This window comes from Saccostrea echinata, unplaced genomic scaffold (genome assembly GCF_033153115.1).
Source record: "Saccostrea echinata isolate AGI-Se365-2 ecotype Australia unplaced genomic scaffold, CSIRO_AGI_Sech_v1 ptg000009l, whole genome shotgun sequence".
NCBI lineage: Eukaryota > Metazoa > Mollusca > Bivalvia > Ostreida > Ostreidae > Saccostrea > Saccostrea echinata.
In genome coordinates this window covers 45,081,797-45,100,688 of record NW_026889758.1, presented here as the reverse complement: position 1 = coordinate 45,100,688, position 18,892 = coordinate 45,081,797, and the positions used below count along the sequence as shown (strand labels likewise).

The window sequence follows — 18,892 nt, the reverse complement described above, 5'->3', positions numbered from 1 at the left end:
TTGGAAGCCTGCTGCATAGACTGTAGATTAACAGGAGCACCTATATTAGATGACGGACCAGATATTTGTTCTGATAAATATATACAGGAAAGCTGGCTTATAAGATATGGTTGATATTCCTGTCAGAGCTCCAAGAATATTAAACATAATACATGTATTTTTGCCAATGAATATCTTTCACTATTCTAGGCCAGTAATTAGTGAAATATTTTGTGAGGGCCTTTTCCTGTCCAATGGAATAGACAAAGTGCCTAAATTAACGAAATCCAATTCTTAAAGAAACAAAGACGTTTACACAGGACATTGAAGAAATATTACTTTTTTTGAATAAATTGTATTTTAGTCACATTTCCTTTGTTTATATTTTCATTCTTTGTCCTGGAGTTGATTATATCTCTTTGGTGCCTGTCACACAAAGTCCTTATCATACACAGATGATCTGATAGTTCTATAAATTTTAATAGTGAATGATAATATGCATCGTTGTAAAACAGTCCTAAAAAGCAAAAAATAACAAAAATATATAAAATGTTAAAAGAAAATTCTGTATATCTTATCTCTCCTTTTCTGGATTCTTTCAAGAAAAAATTTACAGATTAATTTTATATATAATTCATACTCTTCAAAAAGAAAAAAAAATATGCTTCAAGAATTGTATCTTAGACATCAATAGTTCTACAACACTCAAGTACCAGCTGGTTTTTCAAAAACAGGAGCTATATAAAGGAGTTTAAAAAAAAACAACAGAGAAGAAAAAATTCACAAAGTACCAATAAAAAATGAAATTCAACTTAAGATTAAAGCATTTGATTTTGAGTTTCAGAAAACAAAAAACAAGTGTGAAACACAGACAGACAAACAATGGGAATTATAACAAGTTGCAAATTAAGGAAACAAGTGAATTAGTGTGCACACTTTCTTTGTTCAAGTTTTAGAGAAAGTTAATTGAATAGATACATGTATATTTCAGCTTTATAAAGAAACACGGCTAACTGTAAGATAATTAATAAACACATTTTCCCCTGCATTTTGGGGAACATTAAGAATGGCATGGATTTGCGAAGAAGAGGAATGCTTAGCACCATGAAAAAATAATAATAAACTACATACATTCGAAAATATTCAGTGACACATTTTTACGGAAGCTGCTGTATATTTATCAGTTTACAATTACATTGGAACAAAATCTTATTTTAAACTACAAAAAAAAGAGCAGAGTTTGAGAGTTGTAAAATTAAATGCAGTCAAACCTCATTATCTAAATCTCATTTTTGGGATTAAGAAAAAACTTCGAAATATCCAAAGGTTCTCGATATTGAGGGTAAAATACTTAAAGAAAAAGTGCTTGGGACTTCCAGTTCACTTTGACATAGATATTGGTGTTAGATATACCAATGTTCAGCTATACATCTGAATCTTTCCCTCATTTTGTTTCTACTAGTATATTATTTATTCCATCCTAAACTAAGCATTAAATTTACTTAAATCTTAAAAAAAAAGAAATCAAGAACAAATCTTTATCATCTTGCAGATTGAAGATGTTCTGTCGTATTAGAAGAATGTTGATTTTTAATATAATTAAATTCCAAATAATTCTCATAAATAACATAATACCTATGCAGTTACTGACTAGTGTATTTTGAAATACATGTAAAATGCATACTGTCATGTTCAATAATGGTTCTAAATTGGAACATTTCAAACATATACTTCAGTTAATCATCATTTGTGGAAAGCTGTGGAAAAACTCTCTTGACTGATTCATAAAAGTGAGACAATGCAAAAAACACTGCAGACACAAAACAGGCCAGATTGATAAATGATAAATCTTCATTTTGTTTCTACTTAAAAAAAAAGTAAAAAAGACTGCAGGGCTTTCACTTTCAAATCTCCATTATCTTGAAAATTTAAACATCATTAGATTAATGCTCTTCCTAACAAATTCTATGACACAACAATAATTTTATAACTCCTATACATTAAATATCACTGCATCAAACCTAGTGTTACATTTATCAAAGCTCAAAAAGGTACTCCATCCAATGGATTTTACACCATCACTACATTATAATATAATTCCTAGAAATGGTCTAATGACCTCCCATTAATATTGCTAATCTTACTAATCTCAGTATAATTTATATGACAAGTGTACATACAGTCTACAACAAAGCAACAAGATATGAGTGTACTCAATCCAGTTGAGTGTACTCAATCCAGATGAGTGTACTCGATCCAGTTTGTTTTATCACATGAGATCTCACTTCTGTTGCGGTTTGCTGTCCATTGAGTCGAGGCCCTCGTGAGGGGGAGGTAATTTTATATCGTTAGGCTCTACTCCCCATATGTCTCGTGCATACTCGGAGATTGTTCTGTCGCTGGAAAATTTTCCTGAGGAGGCAATGTTAAGGACACACATCTTTGCCCATTGTAGAGGATTCTGAAAGGAAAAGTAAAATTGAAATTCAACAAAAGTGATCCAGAGTTAATTAATGACTAATGCAAGCATACTTAGTGCAAGGTAAATGCGCATTATTTTTAGTTTTAATGAAATAAACAAAAATGTTTGGGAACTTATGATTTATTTGAATTCTGTAATGTTATACCTTGAACACTTCACTAACTCTGTCCTGGCACCTAATGTAATCTTCATAATCCTTCAGAAGACAGAATCTGAAAATATAGATTTGGATTACCTTTCCCCTCTCTTTGGCTCTTACCAAAAAAGAAATAAATTATCTTTCTGAATTGAGATTACTATTCTTTCTTTTGTACAAAGTTAAACATAAACTTACATTTTCAAAGGTGAAATTCATAATTTATCCATTGATACATGTATTTTCACAGACGTGTTATTTTCACACAGTGAAAATAATTATTTTCACTGTGTGAAATTATTTTCAAAAATAATAGTTATTTTAACACAGTGAAAATAACAAGTGTTATACAATGTTCATAATATGAGGCCATCATTAAAAAAAAAAAAATTTTTTTGTACTCCGACCAACCTTTTTCAAGATTGTAGGTAGAAGGTATCTTTTTAATTATCGAATACATTGTTAATCATCACAGACTTAGAAATTTCATTACAATGTAAGTAGGGACACTAGGAGACAGATTTTAAAATATTTATTGCTGTAAAATCTTTCAATCTAAAAAGTATCTTTGAAAAATGGTAAACCCTAACTTTAAAAATGATATGCACCAATCTGTGTTTCCACTGAAAAAAAATAATTAAGTAATGAAAAAAAAAAAGATCAGATTGGGTGATTTTGACAAGTCCGACAGAGTGCATCAAATAATTTTTTTTTTTTTGTTGTTGGCCTAATTTGGCAGCAGGCTAAGTCTACATAAGCCTACAAATATGCAAATATATATATATTTTTAAAAATGAAATTAGCCAAGAGTAGGGTTTGGGTACACTTATGTACATGTATCCTTTCAGCTTCTCATGCATCAGAATCAAAACCCAGTGCTGCATATGAGTTAACATATAGTGATCAAGGAAACTCTAACACTGTCAATAAGTCATTACCCAGGTACATACTGATCAAGAAAAATTCCAACATAAAGATAAAATGAAAAGAGTGGAAAAATAACAACGCTTTCTGGATACAATTTCCCTTTAATGAATATCATTTTATATCTTGTTTTATAAAAATAAAAATTTAAGTTTTTTGATTATTTTTGATCATCTCACGATATATTTAATGAAAGTATGAACCTACAGCAAAAGCTGTCTGCTGCTTTCCCTGGAAGAATTTTCATTCCATGACCAAAGAAATTTTGTGTCAAACCATGACTTAATCATGTTTAAAAAACTTTTGCATGAAGTGTGAGATTCCAAAATGCACTATCTATCCATTACACAGTAATGATTTTTATGAAAACTCTAGTCCAGTTGCATTAAATCCTGTCCCTCGTCATCTTGAACTCAATGGGACCTAGAAAAAGCTTCAAGATATCCAAGATATCGAGGGTAAAATTCTTAAAGAATAAGTAGTTGGGACTTCAAATCACTTTGACATATTCATGATATTCAAGATATCAATGTTTGAGATACTGAAGTTCAACTGTAATAATGCATTTATGAAAAAAAAAAAACTGTCTAAATGCCCTTGATTACGGATCAAGTCACATCATTTGATCGTGAAGCATCCTTCATAAAAAAATTGTGCTGCTTATGCTTTTCTATAACAAAGACTGAAAAGAAAGCACGACAGATATACTGAAACGCAAAAGAAACACAACATCCTATTTTAGGGGGAAATATTATATATAAGATATAATTTTGCATCTAAAAAGTAAGGGCATCTTCAACTTTGTAAATAACTGTAATTTAACTGTTGAATGATTTTCATACCATTACCGGAAGTTGAGTTTGAGTCCGCTTAACAGAAATCAAAAATTGCATGTTTGACAAAACATTTGGCAATAATATGGGGTTTTAAGGGTTTGTATCTGTTCACCATAAGTAATGCAGCAATATTCCGAAAAATAAATTCTCCTTTCTTTTCCGTAAGCGATGCCAAGGATTCCTGAAAATGACATAAGTAGGCATTTCCATTGCTCTAGCTGGAAAATCTCCAAAAAAGGTGATGGAGAGTTGCAGATGCAAATATGTACTACATCACACACCAAGAGGCTCTTACGTATCATTAGCATGAATGACAGTCAATGGACCAGAAGTCCAAGGGTTACTACACTGCGCTAGGCTAGAGAAAATTCTACCTTATTGAAGTCTTGCACACTGTAATTGAATGGCCGGGTAGGGGGTGTTTTAACAGTCATGTGTTACTTTCTAGAGTTAAAAGATAATCATTTAACATTTTTATCAAATCTCTGATGTTTTTAAATCGTGTTTTACCTTACTGTATTCATTTTTGAAAACCATTGGATAAAGAATTCAAATATTTGTAGATTAATGCTTGTTGCCTTTCTTTTACATTTCAGTATATAATGTACCAATATAAACCCTCTCTCTACCTCTGGCTATTATAATATGGAAACAAACTTAATTAAGTAAAAAGTTTAGCCATTATGTTTTATAATGATAAAAAAAAGAATGAAAAAAAGAAAATAGGAATTCACATTCTCAAGTCCCATAAACCTTTTTATCCATCCTAGACCAGAAGCTTTCACTTTTGAAGTTCAATTTACATAAACCAGACAACCGGAAATTTTGAACAGAAGCTCAAAATGAACCACACACATCATGCTTATCTAGATGTGTCAGTATGATACAAATGCCCCTGCTGGCATGCAAGTTTTAAATATTTTGAAGTCCAAGGTTGTGATAATAACAATGGGTAGAAATGAAACAAAAAAATGGATATCATATTGGTGCTTTTGTTTTCTTGAATCAGCTGTCAATACCACAATCTGCTTTAATTAGCTGCATGAACATGATGATCAACTATTAGCATGTAGTGAATCAAGCTAATTCAGGGAATTTATGTCCCCCGCTTAAGGACAAAATAAGAGGGTGGCAGACCTAAAAAAAAAAAAAAAGATGCAGATAGAAAAAACAAAGGAATGATCAATCTGAACCTTTCAACTCTTGCCTTTAAAATCAATTGGGATCTTTCTTCAGTTAGGGAGATTCATCACCGTCATCATCATTGAAGACTAAAAGTTATCAACTCGAAACCATTTGCAATATATGAATTTCTGACCTTGACCTTTTGACTTCTTTAAAGTCATATGGAGTCATAAAATTTAATTACAAAAGCTAATGGACTTTTTAAGATATGGTCTGCAGGGCTGTCCCTTGTCCCCACCTATAATGACATAATCCACCGGTTATTCTGGTATTACCCCTCAACCCCCTGTTAGTGGAGGAAACCCAGACACCCTTCTACTTTTCTAATGTCACCTGCTATTTCATTTCTTCCCTGGGTCTGGAAACTAAGTAAATGTGTAACTTACAGACAGAATGACAGAAAGATGGAGACCCAAAATATCCTCTGGCTTTTAGCAAATGGGGTACAGAAAGTCCAGAAAACTGTGAATAATTAAAAATTTCAAAGTCTAAGGGCAATAACTTTCATGAAAATGGATCAATTGATATGATATAAAAAGCATACTAAAAATCAGCTCATTATCTACAAGGAAAGCAAAAAATGTCTTGAAAACATTCAATAATAAGAAATTTTCAAAGTCTAAGGAATATAAGATTCATGTAAATGGACATGATACTTAAACTTGACCTGCAAGTCATCAATATAAAGAGACATTAAAAAAAAGCAGCTCGCAAAGTACAAGCACAACAATTAAAGTCTAGAAAACTATGACGGAATGACAGATTGATGGATGGAAAGGGGTAACACTATATGCCCTAACTATTTCATGGCTGGGGCATAAAATAAATAAGCCATCATCAAAACACCATGCAGAATCACACCAGACTACCTATCTGGCCACAAAACCAAGTTGTACAGATCCCGAAACTGATTCGGTTTGTCCGGGGAAAAGAAACCCGAGTTCAGCTGTTCAAGCAGCGTATGAAGGTCTCTGTTTGTCTCATAATAATCTCGGGGGTTGTAACTGAAACAGAAAGGAGACAAATTACCTGTCATTGTATACTAGGGAGTTATAAATATCATTGAACAATCCTGGTTCTTCGGGGGAGAAGAACCCTCCCTTGATCTGATCAAGCACCTGCTTCAGGTCTTTGTTTCCTTCATAGTAGTCCTGGGGATGGTACCTTGTAATGGAAAATGAGTTGTGCATTGTTATGTACAACAAACAATGTGTTTTCTTTCCCCTTTCAAAGTTAATGTCTAAATATTATGCAAATTACATGTCAATTAATATACACATGTATCACATAGTATCTAATATTATAATATTTGATTCTAATTTATGCTACCATTTCAATAAGAAAATAGTTTCTGAGGGTCTGCTTAAAATCAAAGTATAACATAAGACTGGACAAAGTCATAAAATTTCTAACAAAACTAAAATTTTGGGATAATATACATGTACATGTATATATACCAAGGTTCCCAAGTTCCCAAGACATGCAAAATGAAAACAACATTAATATGGGAGGTGTATATTATTGTCAAAAATAGACACCAAACAAGAAATTTGTTTATGCCAATTGTTTTAAAACTTGAAATATTAATGATACTCTAGATCATACATATCTCTGTGGGCAAACCATTGTTTTGATACTCTTGTTCTGGTAGTGAACAGACAACATTTAAGGTACAGCCAAAGGGATCTTAAGGGTTTGGACAACATATAAAATGTATTGCCAGTAAAGCCTGTGACTACTGATTTCCCAATCTAAACATCTTTTGGAGGTATTCACCTATCGATGCACATGAAGTTTGAGGACCATGAATCAAGTTGTTTCAAAGTTACTGATGTTGACAAAATTTGATACTGTTTTGAGAATCTTCATCTTGAAAATCAATAGGGCCAGGGTCATCAGCTCATCATGGCAAATTTGTGAATCAATTTTGATGTCTTTCAAAAAAGGATTCTTATGATATTCACACCATACATGGGTATGTCTGATAACTATTTATCATGGCCAATCTGTGTATATCTGTGAATATTACACACAGGATTCTCAAAATATTGGTCAAACAACAATGGTCTGCCATTCATAAGAATCATTAAGTACTGCTTCTTGGGGGGGGGATAAAATATCACAGATAATAAAACTGAAACTAAGGAATTTTGGGATGTTTGTACAAATTATAAACAATACAAATGTAATACTGTTTTCCGACTTCCAGTTTGTTTCTAAAATTTGGTGGGAACAATAACCAATGAGATGTACATTGTAATAAACTATTCTAAATAAGGAAGAGCCATTTATCATTTGTGTTGACACTTACTTGTGCTCTAGTTTGCTGCATTAATAAATGACAGTTTGTGGAATGAATCCCTCTGCATGATATAATATTTGTACACCTTTCTTCTGAGTAATTATGCTAAGGTATACTGAGAGAACTTGAAGATTTCAATAAGAGAAGGTTAGGATTAACAAAAAAAAAATTTAAAACATACTAACCCACTTCTCTTTAATTCCTCTACTTCTTCCACTTTCATTCCAAAAATGAAAATATTTTCATCCCCCATTTCCTCCCTCATTTCAACATTAGCACCATCCAGTGTACCAATTGTCAGAGCTCCATTCAACATGAACTTCATGTTTCCTGTCCCAGAAGCCTCTGTTCCTGCGGTTGAGATCTGCTCGCTCAGGTCAGCAGCTGGTATGATCTTCTCAGCTAAGGAGACACGGTAGTTCTCCAAGAAAACTACTTTGAGACGATCCCCAATGATTGGGTCATTGTTGACCACCCTGGCAACACTATTGATCAGCTTGATGATGAGTTTTGCAACATGATATCCAGGAGCTGCCTACAAAATGTTGCCGAACAAAATGATTGACCAATCCATATTTTATCATAAAGATTCTTTGACAAAGACCTAACTACTATAAAGCTTTATAAACTAGAGATTTCATTTCCAGTCCTCAGACTTGATAATCTTTCAAAAATATCTTTTTCACAATTAAAAGAGTTACAAAGGAACAAACTGTGCTATTTCTGCCATTCTACTTTATATATATAAAAATCACACACAAAAAAAAAAAAAAACAAGAAAAATACAAAATAGTCCAGTCCCTATCTTTTTTAAGGCTGACAGAAAATGCTAAACTTTGAAATGCAAAAATGTGAAAAGCAGTTTTCAAGAATCAAAATACCAGAAATTTTGAATCATATAAAATATTCATTATATTGCATTCACGATCTTCCTTTAACATAGCTTTCAATAAATCAATGGATCTAAGGTTCATAATAAGCCCATCTAGATGTATCTGTATATCTAGCCATTTAATGTGAAAAAGAGGTCAGTGACCTATTTTGGAGTCAAAAGATAGGTCCAAAAGATTCATCAACTAACAAGGTTGATAGTCCTAGGTCTCTCAGAAATTACCCAAAAAGATTTGACTATGGATAGCTTTAGAATTCCAAAATGAGGTCTCAGTGACCTACTTTTGTGAAAGATATGACTCACACATAAGAAAGCTATCACAAAGATAAATGAATGGAAATACCATCATGTTGCCTGTCAAAAGACAGACATATAAAAATGTACCTTTCCTCCGATCATGATAGTCCTTGGGACGAAAGGTTGGTTGGGGTCCCTCTTAAGGCGGTTGTACAGTGTAATGATGTGGAAGCAGTTCAGCAGCTGTCGCTTGTACTCATGGATTCTCTTGACCTGGATGTCAAAGATGGAGGATGTGTTGACCTTGACATTGTGGTTTTCCAGGATGTACTCAGCCAACTTCATCTTGTTCTCCTGTTAGATTATATAAGATTTCAATTACTGTGATTATGAAACCCTTTTTTATATTGGGAAATCATGAAATTTATTATCAAGCTTGAACAAAGACAATTTCAAGCAAAAAAAAAAAAATGTTGAAGTCATGAAAGAAAAGAAGCTGCAAATGAAGTAATTTCATTTATATCATATTTATTAAAAAATCAATAATTTAAAGTTCAGATTATCCCGGATGTAACTTGTTATTTTCCCTTCCCCAAACACTTCTTAGCTCAGGATCTGCAAAATTAATTTGCATTTAACATTTCAATACCAAACCTAACATTATAGACACCTGTTTGACTTTGATGATGTTTCTAAGGAAATTTTCATCCTCTGCAAATTTCTTGAGATTCTGCAGTTTGTACAGATCAGTAACCCATTCCTCTCCGATTTTCTCGGCAATGATGTCCGACAATCCTGGATTACACAGCAACAGCCAGCGACGGGGAGTGATCCCATTTGTCTTGTTCTGGAAACGGTCTGGGAACATCTCATAAAATTCCTTGAACCTATTGAAAGTACAAAGCAGGGCTAAATTGATAAGTTCAAAAATGTTCGTTCTAATTTCTTAGATACACTGTAAACCAACTTTTATTCATGTGCAAGAAATTTCAGCGAGTTTCACAATCTTCTTTTTCTCACAAATATTTCAAGCCACAAACTATTTATTTCTTTGTGAGTTTATGTAAAATAATACCTCAATCATGAAAACAAGTTGTCGAGTATAGATTTCAAAAAGACTAATCGCAATTTAAAGTTGTCGCAAATAAAAGTTGGTTTACAGTATCCGATTTCTAAAGAATTGTACATAGTTTTTCATGTAACATTTTTCATGCCATCCTTCAAATAGAGAATATGAAAGTGGATTTTGCAATGAAGAATAACACTTAATAATCCTCTACACACTACAACAATCTCAACTTACGTATCATTTTTGATGATTTCTGAGTGTAAAGCAGCAACTCCATTGACAGCATGTGAGCCGATGATGCTTAGATACGCCATGTTAATCTTCTTCTCTCCATCCTCCTCTACAATCGACATGCGTCGCAATTTTCCGTCGTCTCCTGGGTATTTTTTTGCAACTTCCTACGATGTCCAATTAAACAAAAATGATTTTTAAATGACTGTCCATTGTGAATAGTTTTCTAATTAAAAGTTTCTAAAGATAAACTAGCTGCCATTTTTGCACAAAAAAATATTTAGCAAGACATAAAAAATGAACAGGTTTCTATGTCATTTTTAACATAGCCATTGTATTTGGAAAGAGAATGCTTCCCTAAATATCTGTCCCCAAGTTTCCTCATTAAGATCTGAAGGGATTCTGATGAAATTAAGCAAGAATGAAGTTGTGCTTAAGAATAGGAACAACCAGATTTGAGGCATAATGAATATATCTGAAGATTCAGAAATACTATCTTTTGTTTTAATCCTGGGATCATGATGCAAGAAAGGTTGAATAAGTTGGGACCAACATATTTGTAAGGGCAGAGGATGTACTCTTTCAATGCTTTCAAACTGAATTTTTCAATCAATAGAAAACCAGCATTATTAACCACCTGCTTTGACTTTCATTTTTTACCTGTAGGAAGTTATAGTTGATGTAGTACATAATCTGTAGATGTCTAGGGAGAAGCTGCTCTAACATGGCCACTGGCCACCTCTCCAGGGCTTCAGGGAGGACAGTGTGGTTTGTGTAGGCAAAGGTTTTGACAGTGATATTCCAGGCCTTGTCCCACGGCAAACCCTCAATATCCACAAAGATCCTCATTAGCTCAGGGATAGCCATAGAGGGATGGGTATCATTCAGCTGAATGGCCACCTATAACAGACATACTATCATCAGTTTTTAAAAAATTGTGCTTGGTGATGCTACTTCCATAATATGAAAATATTCTTTAATTTAATGTGCACTAAAAAACAAAGCCTATGGGAGTAACACATTCTTTACTCAACACTGAACTAATTTCTTTTTTTTAAATGATGTGAGATTAAACTTTGAAATCACATCTCTAACAGTGTATTGGAAAATGGCCACATTACACAGTGATTTCCGTAATCTGTGTCATCAAAATTCTAATATGTGTAAGTGAGATACTGGTCTTTTAGAAAACTAGCAACTATAAAGATGAATGTTGATTCAATTTGAATGGAAAGGGGTCAAAAGTGAAAGTGTAATAAAAAGAAGTATGGAAATTTCATTTGAGTCCTTATAGATTGAAATTATGAAATTCATCTGAAGAATGGGTAAGTTTACCATTTAGTTACCAGTATACACTTAAAAGATCTGGAATAATTTTGGTGTGTTTCAATGCATCATTTCAAAGAAGAAAATTTTACTTCAAAAACAAATTTCACACAAAATCTTAAAATCTAATTAAAAAACATTTTAAAATGTCAATAAAGAGCATGCTGCTATTGAAGAAACGCAAAGGGGAAAATGAATGTATATATACTATATAATATACAGCAGTATACACATGATGTAGCATAACATACTAATATATATATATATATATAATCAAAGACTGCAGAGAAGTACATGTAAAGTAACATTTCATATGATGAAAATCTCCATTGTTCAGAGAAATTCTGAACACAAGTGTGAAATTTTTAGCTAAAACAACAAAAACAAATAAGACTGGTGTATTTAGTGGTCACTGAAATGAATCCACCCAGTTAGTAAAATAATTAGTACAAAGTTCAAGGAGACAAACCTTCTCAGCAAATCCCAACAGACAATGATTTGTGTCATTCTCCTAGAGAACACAAACAGGAAATCAAGTGCTATTTTACAGTTTTTGGAATACAACCAATTTCTGAGAGAAGATTGACAGGTGTCCCCATATAATTTGTTATTCAATATACAGTAAAACTCTGTGTTATAGTGAAGTCGTTGGGATCTATGAATTTACTTTGCTATATTCAGAATTTGTTATATCCATATAATGAATTTGTTAAAGTATATATAAAATAGTGAATTCATCATATACATGTTTTTCTTCTAGTATTATCCATACTAAATGAGGGAAAATTAAATAAAAAAAATTTACTTTGGAGTACTAATGTTTTCTGATGAATTGAATTTCAAATATAAATACTTACAATAAGACAAATTTTTCAGTTCAGTATTTTAAATTTTGAGATATTTAAAAATTTGTTATAAAAGATGTAAATTTCATTACAAGGTACATTTGTATTTTTAACCTCTACTGGACACAAAATCTTTATTCATAAATTTGTTATATCAGAGTTTGTTATAACTGAAAAATTTAATAACGAATTGATAAGAATTTGCTAGGGATCCCCAAAACTTCACTATATCTGTAAAATTGTTGATCCATAATCATACTAAATGAGTTTTACTGTATCGTTCATTTGTAGAACTATTTAGTACTTGTATAAATTGTGAGTTGTTTACATGGGATTTTATCAACACTATACAGTAAAACTTGCTTATTAAGAACTTGCTAGTAAAGAATTGTCCCTTTTAAGGAATAATTTGAAAATCCCAAGTATTTCCCTACATGTATATAATCTTTGGAGAAAAAAAAGAAAGATTACACAGAACTCAGTTATGGGATATAACAAAGAAAAAAAATTCCCAATGAATAACTTTAAAGCAAAAATTCTTTTTTTTATTGAAGTCTGGTCAGGGAAGGTGATTTTTAAAATTTATTTTCATATCTTCATCATTTTCTTACTATAGAGTTTGTTGTTTATGATGCATTATATATGTATTTTACATTTAGTGGAGATTATCAACTCTGAAAACAGCACTGAACATAAAAATATACTTAATCTACCCAGACACAAGAACTTCCTTTGGATACATCAGACTTCATTTAAAATGTTAAAAAACTAAATCTATAGGTCTTTAGGAATTTCTAATAAGCAAGGTTTACTGTACAACACAGGAGGGGATATGCTTCACTTGAGGAACCACATTGTTAGAACATTAAATACATATACATGTATCTACTAAAGCATTTGCAAAACGATGTGATGTTGAAATTACCTTATCTGGGAAGGACTCAAATGTCCTGCGCACAGGATCACGGCTGCCAAACTTGGAAGACTTGTAGCGGCGTATAATGTCCTGTAGAGTGGCTGCCACAAGGAAGTATTCCTGCTTCAATCGAAGCTCTTTTCCCACAAAGAACTGTCAAATGGAATTGAGGGTGTATATAAGATCTTTTGCATGTCCTTTGATAATATTGCTGTTAAACAAATTCACAAGCAAATCCCTCCTCATATGGAGTAATTTCCCAGAAGATTTACATTTCATTTATATTTAAAAATACCTACATTGTCATTAGGGTAGAGAACTTTGGAGATATTTTCTGCCTGATTTCTATCACACACAGCATTGATGTATTCCCCATTGTTAACTGAAATAACAAATGAGTTAATTAGGAAACAATATCATTTTAATATTTAATAAACAGATTCCTTCTTAAATGTTTTGCATAAGTTTTGGATATAAAGACTTGCAATGACTCTGACCAACAAACAGCAATGTTGATTCATTTCTGCAGTTGTTTCAAAAAATATGTGACCACATCAAAGGTCAATGTTGAATTGAAAAAATATAATTCATCCAGATATGGAGATGGAGGGAATGTCAAAGGAAAGTCAACTTTGTAGCAAATCATGAAAGCTACCCCAAAACATTATATACAGTCAAACCTAGTTATCTCGAATTGGAAGGGACCAAGAAAATACTGCGAGATATCTGAGGATTCCAGATATCCAGGGTAAAATACTTAAGGAATAAGCAGTTGGGACTTCAAAATGATTTCAACATATCCATGGTATTCGAGATATCTGTGTTTGAGATACAGAAGTTCAACTGTATATCTATATATATATAAATGAAACTATGTCTAGTAATAATTAATATGGTTAAATATTTACTTTTTATCATTTACTGTAACTGTCTTCTACGTCAAACAACTAACACATCCAGATACATTTTGTTGGCAACCCATACAGCATATTATGTCATCCAATATTTGTCAATAGATATAACAAAAGCAATTGAACAGGAAGTCTTTTGCCAGCACTTCTACATGTACATTATGCAGTGTGAAAATCATATAGATTATTCATTTTTAGATACTTTTGTCTTTCACAATTCCAGTCAAATCCTGTTATCTTCAACTCATCAGGGTGGAGGAAAAACAGATATCGAAGGATCTAAGATACTGAGATTAAAATATATAATCTAAATCTGCATAGTGTTCTTGACCTTTGAATACATTGTATTAACTCAAAGTCCGTTTGAATCTTGTTATCAAACCATTTTTAAAAGCAGTAAATATCCTACTTTATTATATGATTGAATAATTCCAGGCTCTCTGATTGGCTGAGATCCAACAATCTAGAAATCATACCCAGTTATGATGTTCCAGGTATGATATAATTGGTATTGAAAAAAAAATATTTCATCTGCACCCGACTTTCAGGTGAACAAATCCTTTATGTTTTTTTTTCTACTTCACACCAAACATAGGTGAAGAAATTCCAAATTAATGAACTGGTTATGTTCATCTTATCTTGCTTCTCTCACTGCATTTGGCTAGGATTTCAACAAATGTCAACGATCAAGAAAAATGGCAAGGTTTTCTAACAGAGATTGTATCATTTAATCATTGAATCATATAATAAGTCAAATACATGTACTGCTATTTTTTCAGCCAATACAATAATTAAGCCACCTCAAAGTACAACATTCACTTTGCCCTTTGTGCTTGGTGAATACTGTACTTGTCAGGTGGCTGAATCATCTTATTGACCTAAAAAAAAAAAAACAGCAATAATTTTATATTACTAAAAGCAAATCAATTCCACATATCTCATTTAGAGATGATTTTTTTCTTCTCATCCATGTCATGATCCCTTTATATGTGATTCATGACCTTGATAAAATAATGGGGATTTCTCTATATAAATTGCTATACATAGAGAATATGCTAATGTCCATCAGCCCATTAATTGTAAAACATTAATTAGACTTCTCTTTGCTCTAGATTTCTTTGTACAATGCACATCACCCAAAGCTGACTTGTAAATTCTGTGCGAAATTGCACACATTATACAAAGATCGACTGTATGAGGAATTGTATGTGTGCTTTTAGGTAATAACATTTATCACTGTGTTTTTGTACTCTTTATTGATAAACATTTTCAAAAAATAAACTTTAAAAGAGGTAAGAAAGGGGTTCAAGGAAAACAATGTTTTTTTTTAAATCTAACTCTGAGCTTTTGATGTTGCCACTTGAATTTTAATCTGATTGATTTATTTCGTTTTTTGTTTAAAACAGCTGTAAGCATTTTTTTAAGTGAGTGCTTATAACAGTATAGTGTTTACAAACAAGTTGTTTCCTATGAATCACAAGGTCTACCAGACAGAGATCATTAGTAAATACACCACAATGACACAGATCCTCATCTTTGTTTTAACACATCCTGACAGTCAGATTAAAAGCTGATACTTACTTCCTGTTTAAGCAAACTCGACTTCCTGATTGAGACAATGACTTACAGAAATGAAGATTAAAGCTGTTAGGGGCCTTTGCTGACCACAGGCGCATGGTATTGACAGTATTGTTGCCGTAGCCAGGTATAGGGGTGTCGTAGGGCATAGCAAACACTACCTGTAACAGAAAAAAAAAAACATTTGAAAATTACTGTGGAATCATCATTGTTCGTGGGGGACCAATGTTCGTGGATTTCATGGGTCACCCTTACACATGAACTTACATCCCCATGAACATTTATTCTGTAAACATATTGATTCATTGAACCACCCTATAAACGAGTAACTCACGAAATTATATCCCCACGAACAAGCAAAATTTTGCTTGCTCATGAACATTGACCCTCATGAATTAAAATGATTCCACAGTACTTGTCTCTCTCTGTTTGTCTCTCTTTTTATTAAGTATGAGCTTAAGCAAACATAACAAAGAGGCCCATGGATCACAATGCTCACCTGATTCACCATTCTCCTCCAGACAATTAAATATGTACTTGTCCATAAATGAAACCTCTTATTGTCCTCTTCAAATTAAAGTCCGTGACTAGATCCATTTTAATTTCAGGTATATTAAGGCTTGATGTCAGATTGTAACGATTTATTCTTGCAGATGTCTTTAGATTTAGATTTCTACATAAAACACTTTGTTCCCCAATTGTGGCCTGACCTTCTGTGATCATTCTTTGAACAAATTTGAACATAAATGTATACTGATAAATGTCACTTGAGAACATGATTTTAATTTTTTCCAGTGTATTCAGAAGTAAAAAACTTTGACCCCTTGTTGTGGCCCTGTCCTTGCCTCAGAGGTCTCATGATTGAAACAAACTTGAATTTACACTACATGGGGATGCTTGTATATCTATGTAATGCTTGTATATAATTGTAGTCCTGGGTTCTTTGAAAAGATTTTCAAAGATTTCTTCCTTAATACAAATACATGCATTTTCATAACAAACTTTGGCCCCTTTATCAGCCCCTTTCTAGTTCCAGGGGGTGATTTTAACAAATTTAAAACTACACCCATTAAAGAAGCTTTCACAAAAGTTTTGTCTTGTCTGGCCAGTGATTCTTGAGAAGATATTGAAATGAGCCCATATTATCTCCATATTTCTTAATTACCTCCCCTTGAAAAGGGGTTTAGTCACCATTTGAACAAACTTGTATCCCCATTATGCAAGAGTGCTTTGTGGCAAGTTTGCTTGAAATTGGCTCAGTGGTTATTATGAAGTCAAAGATGTAAAAAGTCAACAACGAAAGACACACAACTTTGATCAGAAACTAACTGCAGTTAAATTAGACTATGTATTTTTAGATTTAGATAACCTGAGCTGAAAGGTGCAGAGTTAATGTAATTCAATCTACTAGTTAATACTGGGGACCAGCAAAAAGTTGTTAATATTAAATTATGTAGATAACTTATTTTCCTTAACTGATTTTACAATCAATGTACTGTATAAACACTGCAACATTTGATCACCACATCATTGGACAGTTCCAATTCTGTATAATCATCATCTGTTTCATTCATCATATAATAACTTTATAACTGCAGTTTGTTGATTACATTACATGCTGATGTAATTGTTGTTCTTGGCTGGATTCCACATACCAGTACAAATCTCTCTTTTTAGATCTGATATTGCACAATGTGTCAGAACAATTTACACTCTGCAGAGTATTTAATCTCTGCTTGAAATTTCTTCACATCAAATTTCTTCTCCAAACCAAGTACAAACTCAACTTTTCTATCAGTGCAAATTTCACCGGTGTTCTTCACACACTTACCTGACAAGTTTAGAAACATACAGACTCACCTGTGTGTCCACCCACTTGACCCCGGAATCAGTGGTTTCTGTACGACCATAGAAATTGATTGGTAGTACATACTCAGGCCTGGCCTTCTCCCAGGGATTTCCATATCTTAGCCACTCATCAGGTTCCTCCACCTGCAAAAGAAATTACCAAGAAATACAGCCATCAGTGTTTTATTCTCAGAGTAAATGTTTAAATGGACCTCAATGCTCCCAAAAATGAGGCAATTAACATACTGTATAAGCAGAACTGCTGGCGAGGATTCAATTTTAGCATTATTTGCAAGGGTTTTGAGATCCCTAAAACTGAATATTGCTGACAATTTATTCTGTATGGGTGTTTTAGCAATCTTTCTTGACATTATAAAATTGCTAAAATTACTTCTCGCTAAAAATATATATCAATTTTTTTTATAAATCGCTAAATTTGCATCACACAAAAAATTCCTTTTATATGGTATGTTAATCTGACAGGAATGAGTTGTGGTGGACAAAAAAAACCAACAACAACATTATTTGTACAGTAATACTGAAAATGATATTTATACAACAGGGTTTTCTATATTTTGTAACAATTGTGTTTTGTTTTTCATATCTACCTGCCAACCATTTTCAATTCTCTGGGCAAAAATTCCGTAGTCATATCTGATACCATAACCATATGCTGCCAGACCCAGTGTAGCCATGGAGTCCAAAAAACATGCTGCCAAACGGCCAAGTCCACCATTTCCTAGACCAGCATCCTCTTCTATCTCTTCCAACTCCTCAATGTCAAGGCCAATCTGTCAAATCAAACAAGAGGTCAAGGTTGATATACCAAAAAAAAAAAAAGAAGGAATGGCAACAGGATTTGGTCAAGTCATCAAGAGATCAAGGTCAAAGACCCATACTGTCAAGCTTTTAATCTGTATAAAAATCAAAAGTCAAGGTTATATCCCAATGGAAATTAATGGTCATAATCAATTAGTCAAAACAAATGCATTAGCAAAGCAAATCTGCAAAAGGAAATAGTCTAGTACAAAAATTAAAAAAAAAAAATGGATTCTTAAAGATTTCTTGTATTATTTTTATGTCAAATTTTGATCCCCCTTTTGTGACTGCATTTTTGCCCCAGGAAAAATGACTAAACCAAATATGACTCTATATATGACAATTATGTCAGACTAACGTTGGACACCTTTAGTTC

General features: G+C 32.6%; 1 protein-coding gene across 4 annotated transcripts in view; it reads right to left on the bottom strand.

Moving 5' to 3' along the window:
- Positions 1 to 440: 440 nt before the first annotated feature.
- Positions 441 to 18,892, bottom strand: part of LOC133182769 (glycogen phosphorylase, muscle form-like) — a 28,990-nt gene continuing 10,538 nt past the window's right edge. The window contains exons 3-16 of one of the 4 annotated variants that reach the window (XM_061317616.1): positions 18,306 to 18,488; positions 17,710 to 17,841; positions 15,899 to 16,010; positions 13,660 to 13,742; positions 13,370 to 13,513; positions 12,069 to 12,110; positions 10,934 to 11,173; positions 10,277 to 10,440; positions 9,644 to 9,860; positions 9,121 to 9,327; positions 8,030 to 8,379; positions 6,572 to 6,706; positions 2,607 to 2,673; positions 441 to 2,440 (exon numbers count right to left, since the gene is read on the bottom strand). In XM_061317616.1, coding sequence (XP_061173600.1) covers positions 2,261 to 2,440; positions 2,607 to 2,673; positions 6,572 to 6,706; positions 8,030 to 8,379; positions 9,121 to 9,327; positions 9,644 to 9,860; positions 10,277 to 10,440; positions 10,934 to 11,173; positions 12,069 to 12,110; positions 13,370 to 13,513; positions 13,660 to 13,742; positions 15,899 to 16,010; positions 17,710 to 17,841; positions 18,306 to 18,488 — 2,256 coding nt within the window. In that variant the 3' untranslated portion in view covers positions 441 to 2,260. Of the gene's footprint in view, positions 2,441 to 2,606; positions 2,674 to 6,411; positions 6,547 to 6,571; positions 6,707 to 8,029; positions 8,380 to 9,120; positions 9,328 to 9,643; positions 9,861 to 10,276; positions 10,441 to 10,933; positions 11,174 to 12,068; positions 12,111 to 13,369; positions 13,514 to 13,659; positions 13,743 to 15,898; positions 16,011 to 17,709; positions 17,842 to 18,305; positions 18,489 to 18,892 lie in introns of all 4 variants that reach the window. The other 3 variants (XM_061317617.1, XM_061317619.1, XM_061317618.1) reach the window with 3 other exon arrangements.